This window comes from Pseudonaja textilis, chromosome Z, assembly GCF_049901715.1.
Source record: "Pseudonaja textilis isolate UNSWEBS1 chromosome Z, rPseTex1.2, whole genome shotgun sequence".
NCBI lineage: Eukaryota > Metazoa > Chordata > Lepidosauria > Squamata > Elapidae > Pseudonaja > Pseudonaja textilis.
In genome coordinates, this window is record NC_142008.1 from 61,415,444 (window position 1) to 61,426,561 (window position 11,118).

Here is an 11,118-nt window from a genome sequence, read left to right on the forward strand (position 1 = left end):
CCACCCTGCAAGGGATTATGGGGTCGTTAAAAGAGGATGATCAACTTAGCAATGTTCATTCATATTTCTTTCAATAACTTATAGTTTCCTCCTCTCATTGGCTTTTTGTTTCTTTAGATGTTATTTGTCTAATAAATGCTAAATTTTTCTCAGTATTTCATTTTGATGCAACCTCAAGAGCTGGTGATTTAAGCAGCAAAGTACTAATTGTATTCTGCTTTCGAGCTTAGATTTTATATTTATGTATTTTCACAGACTATATCTGTTGCCTGCATTTTTTAGGCCATCGTTATAGCAGAAACAAAATGGCAAATGCATGAAACTCTGGAATTGAAGAAGGAAGAAATTGCCCAGTTGCATATTCATATCAAGCAGGTGGTTTTGCAGAGTGAGGAACTAAAAAAACAGAAAGAAAAATCTGAAAAATCTGGTAAAGAGTTTTGATTGCTTATCTGAGCAAGTAACTATTTTGTGCATCACTTACTTTTCTGCTGATAATCCTGTTTTATTTTCAACATTAAAATTAACATCACTAATTAAATAGTTGTAAGATATTTGTGTCTTTCAGAAAGAACATTGTATGGGTAGTGCTTTGTGATATGTACTCATAAATGCAGAAGCAGCATGTTAAGAGGTTTTCAGGTGAAGAAACTCTAGTTTTCCTCATTTCATACATTGCTACTAAACATTTTTTCTTAAGAAAACCCTAATACTGTATACCCTCAATATGAATTTAAATCAACTAATTTTTATCTGATTTTCAAGAAGATCAGATTATGAATTGCCAAGTCCTCAGTAGGGGTCATCTTCTAAATTTCATCAACTAATTAATAGTTAATATTGTAGTGACACTAGTCACTTAGCAAGATTTTACATTCTAAAAAAAGTGATTTCATACCAGCTGTCTATTTTTCCTTAAATAAAAAGATAAGATCATCTATATTTGTACTAGAAAATCTATATGCCAAAACTCTGGCACAGACTTTCTTCAAATTAGGAATAAATTTCACCAATGTGCATTATCACTTACATCTCCAGATCACTTTGTTTCTGTCCTTTCTCATTCTCTCTCACCATTAACACTTGTTTTGTATCATAACTTTAATGTGTAGGCTGTGTTTTGTTTGCTGATTTACAAAAGGACTATTCCCTTTAAATACTATTTGATAAAAAGATACACAATGAGAAAACAGAGAATCCTGAATGAGAAATTGATTGAGGAAGGGGGTATTGTGCAGCTGATATTTAATAATTTGCAGAGAAACTTTGTAATAACTGCATAGGGTCTGTTTTGAGCCTAATCAATCCTTCCACTAATCTCCTTTTTCCAGTGGTCTGCAAAAAATGCAATTCTTGGCACATTAGAAACCAAAACAAAATGCCAAATGATAAGATAATTACTTATAATAATAATTATACCTATAATAATTAAGGATGTGCAAAATGTTTCTTGTTCAAATGTTTTTGAATTTAAATTGCCCCTTTTTAAGTATAGCTGGGGTCATTTTTGAAATGTTTTTAATTAAAACTACAGAATGTTTTTAATGTGAGATTGGGCATTTTCAGAGGTGGTATTCAGCAGGTTCTGAACAGTTCTGGAGAACCAGTAGCAGAAATTTTGAGTAGTTCAGAGAACTGGCAAATGCCACCTCTGCTGGCTCTGCCCCCATCTATTCTCTGCCTCCCAAGTCCCACCTGATCGGCTGGGTCTTCTTTTGTTGCCCTGCACAGGAGAATGGAGCTGGAAAGCAGGTTAGTGGGGTGGGAAGGGAATGGGATTTTGCAGTAACCTTCCCCCAGGAGTGGGGAGGGAATAGAGCTTTCACAGTATCCTTTCCCTGGAATGGGGTGGGAATGGAAATTTTACAGTATCTTTCCCTTGGAGTAGGGTGAGAATGGAGATTTTACAGTATCCTTCTCCTGCCACGCCCATCAAATCATGCCCGTCAAGCCATGCCCACAGAACCAGTAGTAAAAAAAATTGAATTCCACCACTAAGCATTTTGTAGTAGACCCAGGACATCTTAAAATGAAAACTTCAATTAAAAACTGCATGCAAATTCATAAAGTGCACTTCTGGGCTTTATATGAATATAATGGACAAGTCCTGACGACAAAACAGTTATAAGGCAATCCATAAAAATGCATATGTAAGATAGTTACTGCATTTGGTTCTGTACCAATGAATATATTGCATTAAAATCTCACTAAGCATCTTATCTTTTGCATCCACACATGCCAATATGTGAATCATGGTGCCTTTCCCAAACCTGGTATGAACAGGATTGGGGTAAGGGAATTCTTTATTGTCATAATTAAACTTGCTTGCATAAGCTTTATAAAGTAAATTTTATGCTTCTCAGGCAATATCCAAAATGGGGGTCTTTAATTCATTTCAATTAAATCTTTTAATACATTGAAATATTTGGCTTTTTGCTTGCAGGTAATGCATATTAATTTCATGCTATATTTTAATTACAGCATTAACTTTTTATACACTGAATACTCTGCATTAAAAATATGCAATTGGTATTCAGTTATTTTCTTTGCATTTGAAATTTGTATAACAGCTCAAAAAAATCATATCTCCCCCTATATTTACATAGGGTAGGTTGCTTGAAGGTAGAATATGATTTATTTTTTATCGTTTATTAATTGATATGTTTGCCCATATTATTATAAAAGCAACTGTGGGGGAGAGAGGTTTCAGCAGAATAGAAGCCTGATTATAAAATCATGCAACCATTAAGAACATTTTAAAACATTAAAATTAACAAGGATTGGATAAAACCAGGAAGCAGTATTCAAACAAAATGGAGTTGGAGCTTTTTTCTTAGTCCACTAGCCACCTCCATCGTGGTGCATTCCCTATGGGGTCCAATTCAAACAGTAGATCCACTTTTCAGGCCCTTTCAAAGCCAAAGGGTGGGTGACGATTTCCAGCAACTTCATGTTCTGGAGGTGAGAGCCATGGCAGCAAAAGCTCTTCTCTGGATCCTGCCAGAAAGTTCCTTGACCAACAGGGTTTGCAGCTTGTCCCTGCTGCCAGAGTGAGTGGGATGGGCCAACCCATTGGGGTGAAATGGTTCCTTAGGTAATCTGGTCACATGCCATGAAAGGCTTTAACCAACACCCCAAATGGCTTAACAATCAGGGAGAAAAACTTAGGAAGGATTCGCCATAATGGATCAAGCAGTTAAATATGGCAATGAGAAGTTTATACTTTAAAACTTACAAGATTCTATTAATGTAGCCACAACATGAAATAGCATTAGTTCATGCAGTCATATTCTCCATAGAGCTGCTACGAGTATCCAGGATGGGAGGTGCTCCAGTCTCGGCTCTCACAGGCTGAGCTTGAAATTGAGGAACGCCTCTCACCATCACGTGGTCCTCTCGACGTTCCCCAGTTTTTAGCTCAGCCTCGTGGTAGTCAGGCTGTTTTTCTCTCAGCTCTTGGTCGTTCAGCATTCTTCAGAGTTTTCCATTAAATTTGGACTCTCTTTCAGCAGCGCAGTGGATTTGAGGTTGGAACTCCTTAGGGAGTCTTTCTCTTTGCAAGGGGGTTATTTTATTCCGTTTTCTCCAGGGGTAGAATCTAGCGCACCCCCCTCCTTCGTCTGCCGCTCTTTTCGCTCCGTGTGAAGCCGCTTCGTTTTTCCTGCCTTGCACTTCGATCGCTGTTTCCCCCCCGCGAACGCCTTCTAGTCCAGGGAAATTCGCTTCCCTGCCTCTCCCGATTTTTGCGGCCTTCTGGCCTTCTCTATTCGTTCTGGGAGACTACCGCCGCTGGTTTTTTGCCTCGAATACCTCGTGGCCGCCATTTTGGGCGCCGCATGGCATCCGCCATCTTGGGTGCGCCCAGATGGCGCCGCCATTTTGAGTGTGGCCGCATGGCCGTCCGCCATTCCTAGAGGCCTAACTCAGGCTGTGTGTAACCTCGAATCACTAGGCAGATCCTTGGACTGCCTACATTTCAGCTCGTACCTCAAGTACTCAGTCTAAGCCTTTTTTCAAGCAATAAGGGTCCGTTGGCTCCGCAGCCTCCCCAGCAAGGCGAGGTAGCAGCATTGCCATCCCCCCCCGGGTCCGCCCGGAGGGGGCAGCTGCATGGGCGTTCACTTTTTGGCTGATTGGTTTCCTGGGCTAGGCCCTGATCTTTAATAACAGTTTACAAAAAAATTTTGATCAAAAGGGGTGTGTGAAACAGGCGCTGGGATCCCCGGCCTTGATGTAGGCCGCATCCAGACGTGCCAACTGTCTCATATTAATTCAAAATCCTTTTTTCTCTTTCTCCAGATGGCAGATGACAAAGTATCTCGTGGCACTTCTTTGAAGGCCAAGTCAAAATCTCACCACCTGCGCAAACAGGCACAGGAAGTTTCCAAAGCCTCCCAGAGGGATGCCCTCAGGCGTCACAGGGCACTTGAGAAAGAAATTGACAGGCGGTCCAGAGAGTCATGCTCCGTGCCCCTGGCTCCTTCCGCCCCCACTCCCTCAACCTCCACCCACCCTCCTCTCCCCTCCTCCCCTTCTCCTTCCTCGTCCTCACAGCCTAGACAGGTCCCTGAGGCCACTTTTACTCCCACTGCTGCAGGCCTGCACTCGGAGGAGCCTCATCCACCCCCCACGGTGGAGATTCCTGAGAACCTGAAACAATGGATGGAGCTGGCCATCCGGCAAGGGATAGCGCAAGAGCTCCAGCACATGGCCGGTCCGGCCCCACGGCTCGCGGCCCCTGAAGTTCACGCACCATCTGTTCGGTCGCTCTCCGGATCAGAGGTCTCGCACGGTCAGGTAGCATCCCACAGGGATTTGCCTCTGCCTTTGGGGATGGAGGAGATGGAGACCCAGGAGCTCGGGGGCCCTACCCACTTTGGGGAAGAGGAAGACCTCGACTTGGGGTCCATCATTGGCAGTGAGCCCTTCTCGGGAGCAGACCCACTGGAGGGGGACATGTCGGAGGACGAGGGCCTCACTCCGGACCAGCCCGCATTTGTGGGGCTGTTTAAGCCGCACCTGTTTAGGTCTATTCTGTTCAAGGCCAAAAATACCTCTGGCCTGACCCCTCCCACTCTATCCCAGCCAGCGGCCTCGGGGGAACCTCTCGATTCCATTTTTTCCCAGCCCGTGGTGGAAACTGATGTGATCCCTGTTCCACCTATTTTTCTGACCTGGTCTCCAGGCAGCTAGCCTCCTCAGGGCCCCCTCCCCCTCCACTCAGGACAAGCGTTTTTCAACCTTGACCCGCAGTTCTCCCTCTTGCTCGATCCCCTTCTGTGGACGAGCCTATTGTAGGCCTAGCTTCCCGTTCAACTCCTAGCGATGCCCTTGAGGCACTCAAGCCCGAGGACAAACGAGCCGAGCTGGCCCTGCGCCGCGCTCACCATTCTGACGCTTGGGCAGTCAGAGCATCTACTGCCGCGTCTTTCTTCATTAGATCCTCTATCAAGTGGCTTCGACAGCTCAAACAGCATGTCCCCGCAGCCAACCTCAGAGCGCAGCAGGACATCGCTAAGCTCACGGCCGCGGCCGAGTTTTCGGCGGACGCCACCTTCCAAGCCGCAAAATTTTCCACCAGGGCCATTTCGTCCCAGGTCACCGCCCGCCGCTTACTCTGGCTCCGCCACTGGCAAGCGGACGCCAAAAACAAGGCTGCTGGCCTCAGCCCCATTTCTGGGGAAACTTGGACCGGCTCTCGATCCCTTCCTGGCCGAGACCCGTAACAACCGCAAGTACCTCCCCTCTCTTTTTCGGAGGCCCGACCCCAGAGGTCCCTCTTCCTCCTTTCGCCGAAGTTCCTTTCGTTCCTCCTCCCATGCCTCCTTCCCAGATACTTCCAATCCCCTCCTACAGACCCCTCTCACGACCGGTCGGATCCGTCCGACAGGTCCAGAAGAGGTGCCTCCTTCAAGAAGTCCTTCCGGGATCCGGAAGCAGACCTTTCCGCCGATCTCGATAATGCAAATTTCCCCATAGGCGGCCGCCTTCAACACTTTGCACATCGATGGGAGGCCATCACTACCGACGCATGGGTCAGGGACACGATTCGCCTCGGCCTGGCACTCGAGTTCCAATCTTCTCCTCCCTAATTCTTCATGTCCTCCCCCTTTCCAGGAACCCTGCAAAAGGGCTCTTATGGACGCCGCCATTAGCCACCTCCTTGACATAAAGCCATCCAGCCCGTCCCGCATCTGAACGGGGCGAGGCTTCTATTCCCACTTGTTCGTAGTGCCCAAGCATTCGGGGTTGGAGGGCTATCCTAGACCTAAAAAGGCTAAACCGCTACATTGCCCCCGTAAATTCAAGATGCACACCTTGCAGTCTATACTTCACGGGAACCCGACGAGGGGACTGGCTCACCTCAATTGACCTCTCCGAGGCATATTTACATATTGCAATTCGTCCCTCCCACTACAAGTTTCTCCGCTTTTCCTACAATAAACAACATTTCCAGTACGTTGCACTTCCCTTTGGTCTGTTCTCCGCCCCCAGGATGTTCACCAAGGTTTTGGCAGCCCTTGCCGCCCACTTGCGATCTTTCCCTGTCCGGCTCCACTGTTACCTGGACGACATCCTCATCCTCTCCTCTTCTAGGGCCCTCGCCCAACGAGACACTAAACTGACCCTTAACACCGTTCAAAACCATGGGTTCATGATTAATTGGAGGAAAAGTCACCTTTCCCCCTCTACCCGACTCACTCACTTGGGGGCAGTGATCGACACTGCCCGGGAACTGGTTTTCCTGTCTCCGGACAGGTGGCTTAGTATCCAACAATCCATTAAAGAGGTCAGGAGGGCAAGAACAGTTTCTCTTTTAGAATTGTCTAAACTGTTGGGGAAGCTTATTTCATGTATATCTATTATCCCTTGAGCCCGTTTCCATACCAGGTCCCTACAATGGTTTCTGCTGCCGTATTAACGCTCAGGAAGGAGCAACTCGCGACTCTGGGCCAGAGTTCCTCCAAGAGTTCTCACGTCCCTCCTTTGGTGGACCAGGCCGGCCATCAACAAGGGCCACTACTTCAAGGAACCCGACAGGCTAACCGTCACCACGGACGCCGAGCCTCCTCGGCTGGGGCGCTCACGCCCTCTCCATCTCGTCCCAGGGCAAATGGTCGGCAACAGAACAACTCTGCTCCATAAATTGGCTGGAGCTCCACGCTGTTTACCTGGCGCTTCGCAGCTTCCTGCCCCAGGTACGCGGACGTCACGTCCTGGTCCTCACAGACAACATCACCGCAAAGGCACATATCAACAGACGGGGGCACTCAGTCAGCAAGGCTCATGAGAGAAGCCGAACGTCTTTGCCGTGGAATCGAATCTGGCCTCCATCAGGGCAGATCACATATCAGGGACCCTAAACATCCAAGCAGATTGGCTCAGCAGGGCCACTCTGGACCAAGCAGAATGGCACCTCCACCCCTCCCTTTTCAGGGAAGCAGTCTCAATCTTCGGGCTCCCCACGGTGGATCTCTTCGCATCCCCCCTCAACGCCCAACTACCGAGGTTTTTTCCAGATACCCCTCCCACGGGGCGGAGAATCACAATGCCCTCCGTTGCCCTTGGCCTCCAGGGCTCCTTTCATGCCTTTCCCCCCCTCTCCATCATCCCCAGGGTGATACACAAGTTGATTCTGGAAAGGGCAGAGATTCTTCTAGTAGCCCCCTATTGGCCCAGACGCCCTTGGTTTGCGGACCTCCGCAACCTTTCGGTGGCCCCTCCTTGGAGAATCCCTCCAGACAGGATCTCCCTGTCCCAGGGCCCTCTGCTACATCCGAACCCCCAATGGCTCCAGTTAGCCATCTGGAGGTTGAGCGGAACCGCTTAAAGGCACAGAATTTTTCTAGCCAGGTTATAGACACCATCCTGGCAGCCAGACGACCCTCGACCACCCGTATATACAATGCCACGTGGGTCGCCTTCCGTTCTTGGGCCCTCAAGCTTCAACTTAACCCTCTCTCTCCCTCCATTGCTCAGATCCTGGAATTCCTTCAGGAGGGCCTTAACAAGGGTCTGTCTACCAACACCCTAAGGCGTCAGGTCGCTGCTCTCGCAACAGTTGTCTCCCTCGGACATTGGGGGTTCCATCTCCCATCACCCCCTTATCCGGGCTTTCCTCAGGGGAGCCTCCAATCTCCGTCCCCCGACCATTCACCGTTTTCCCACCTGGGACCTCAACAAAGTCCTGGTTGCTCTTACCAAGCCCCCCTTTGAACCCATTAGGGAGGCTTCCTTACAGTTTCTCACCCTCAAGACTGTCTTTCTTGTGGCCATCACATCCGCTCGTCGGATCTCGGAGATGGCAGCCCTTTCCATTAGACGGGACCTTTGTATTTTTCATTCCGACAGAGTCGCCCTCCGCCCGACCCCACCTTCCTCCCTAAAATAAATTCAGCATTTCACAGAGCTCAGGAGCTCATCCTCCCTAACCTGTCCCAACCCCTCTCGAGAGAAGGAGAGACAGTGGCATTCCTTGATGTAAGGCGCGCCTGAGAGTGTGTATATCAAGCGCACCCAGCCTTTTCGCAAGTCAGAGGCCTTATTTGTGTCCTTCCAACCTACTTCTCTCGGTCACAAGTGACGCCCACAACCGTGGGCCGCTGGATTAGGGCCGCCATTGCCAAAGCCTACCAGGCACAGTCCCTCCCTGTTCTACGGGCGTCACCGCCCACTCCACTAGAAGTGCGGCTACTTCTGCCGCATGGGCCACCCAAGCCTCAATAACCGACATCTGTAGGGCTGCCACCTGGGCATCTCCATCACCCTTTATCAAGCACTACAAGATTGACGTATTTGCTTCTGCCGAGGCTTCATTTGGCAGGCGGATCCTTCAGCGGGTCCTCGAGGTTCCAGGGAGGTCCACACCCAGACGGGGAGCCCGCCCGCAGGACTCGCCAAGCTTTGGTATGTCCCATCCTGGACACTCGGTAGCAGCTCTATGGAGAGGGGCGTTGGTTCTTACCTGATACGCTTCTTCTCGTAGAGCTGCATAGAGTGTCCAGCCCCACCCATTAGTCCGTCTGGTGAGGAACCTCGCTGTTCAGCCAAGCAAACTGATTCTTTTTAGTTAGGATGAGAACAGGGCCTTCCTTCTCATCTTCGCAAAACTGGGGAACATCGAGAGGACCACGTGATGGTGAGAGGCGTTCTTCAATTTCAAGTTCAGCCTGTGAGAGCCGAGACTGGAGCACCTCCCATCCTGGACACTCTATGCAGCTCTACGAGAAGAAGCGTATCAGGTAAGAACCAACGCCCCTTTTCTGTCTTGTTTACATGGGAGGACTGACATCAGCCTTGCAAGATTGGGAGCACCAATTTCCAGCCACTGTTCTCAACTGCTAGATCCATTAGGGCAGGTTTTTCCTAAGTTCCTTTTTCTGACTGCCAAGCCACTGTAAATTCCTGCCTCTCTTGTATGATTGTTTTCTAGGCAGCATCTCTTCCCGTTTCCAAAAGTCATCCACACATTCTGTTACAATAATTTAAGCACTGAAGTGAACATATTTCATGTATGAAATGGCAGTTACATAGACTTAATGTAGGCTCATTTCAGCTATTTATAAACACTAAATGTTTGGTTAAATTGCTTAAGAAATTTAAATTTGGGGAGTTACAAGGAGACCCCTACAGAGTACCAGCTTGCAGAAAAAGATCTAGATAGAAACAATGGCCATGTTCTGTAAAAATGATAAAAGTGTAGAAATTTAAAATCCCTTCCTCCCTCCCTTCCTTGATTCTAATTCCCATCTCCTTCCTTCCTCTGTGCTCAGAAAAGGATATGAGAAGGGGGAGAGATTGGCAGCCTATGGCATTCAGAATGCAGTCAGCCCCAAGTTGATTGCATTCTGAGTGAAGGAAAGAAAAATGGAAGGAGGAAGTTAAAAGCAGGGAAGGAGTAAAAAAAAGAATTAAACGAGGGAGGGGAAAAAAAGAATCCATGATAAATTTTATGCATTCCTTACTTAAGTGAGCAGCGAAATGGAGACTAAACTTTTAAACTTGGACATTACTGCAGAAATAAATCAACTTTCATTCTTTCTCGCGGATCAAATCAAATATGCAAAACTACACTTAACTTGTTAACAACTGGAGAACAGGAGAACCTTGCAGAGTATGTGGGAAAATGAAGAAAGCCTCAGCCTGGGAGGATGGAGCAAAAAGCTGCCATTTGCAATTATCTTGACTTTGAACAAGAACTGGAGAAACGTTGCACGGGAAGCATTAACAGCAACCATCACAACAAAAGGAGATCATCACTGGTGATGAAAAAGCTCACCTCTTTCCTATCTTAATGGGAGGAGAAGGATTGTGGGTGCAATTACCAAAACCTCAGCAGAACGATCAACTTCACCTCCAGCCAGCCAAGAACAATTAAAATTAAGCATTTTGCAAAGAACTGCTCTGTCCTTGGAAAAAGCAGCAGAAGGGAAAAGCACAGATGAAGAGCTTGTTAGAGGCCATAGAGTCAGGAGTGGGAGTGGGGCAGGAACTCCCACTGGGGCAAAATCTCTAATTTTCCTATTACAAAACCGCTCTGCATGGGAAGGAATCCCACTAAAATCAAGTGAAGCATTGCCCCTTTAGATTCTGGTGCTTTTCTCTGCCATTTGATTTCTGAGCAACTTAAAACCACATTTTTTCTTCCTCTGAAATCTTGTGCCTATACTTCCTCCCGGCTTTAGTGAGACACAGACAGCCAAACCCAGTGTCTGGAAAACTCAAAAGACAAGCCAAACAACTACTGGAGCATTTTAAAATAAAATAAAATTCATGCAATTCATACCCAGCCCACCCACCAAAGCCGCTCTGGCCACAGTCTGGAACCAACCAGAATTTGGAGCCAAAAACTTCATGGAAGAAGCAAGTTGCAGCTTCTTTGGGATCCGAACAAACTCCTCAGTTTTTTGGATAGAAAGTCTTTTTAGGGGGGGCATGAGGAAGAAGTAGGGGGAAAAAATCATCACTTGACAGTTTGAAGACTCCGAAAACTTACAACCTGCTTTCCTGCCCACTTTTTTTAAAATTACCGGTTTGCATTTCATTAGCCACCGATGCCTCTCCCCCAGCTGCGTATTCCAATTCCCTCCCCAAATAGATTGGTATATAGACACCCTT

General features: G+C 47.5%; 1 protein-coding gene across 1 annotated transcript in view; it reads left to right on the forward strand.

Annotated features, from left to right (window-relative positions):
* The window catches only part of GOLGA4 (golgin A4), a 79,743-nt gene that overhangs the window by 25,570 nt on the left and 43,055 nt on the right, over nucleotides 1-11,118 (forward strand). The window contains exons 5-8 of the mRNA XM_087917164.1: nucleotides 283-430; nucleotides 4,598-4,918; nucleotides 5,441-5,735; nucleotides 6,496-6,759. Of these exons, the coding sequence (XP_087773290.1) occupies nucleotides 283-430; nucleotides 4,598-4,918; nucleotides 5,441-5,735; nucleotides 6,496-6,759 (1,028 nt within the window). The remainder of the gene's footprint in view (nucleotides 1-282; nucleotides 431-4,597; nucleotides 4,919-5,440; nucleotides 5,736-6,495; nucleotides 6,760-11,118) is intronic.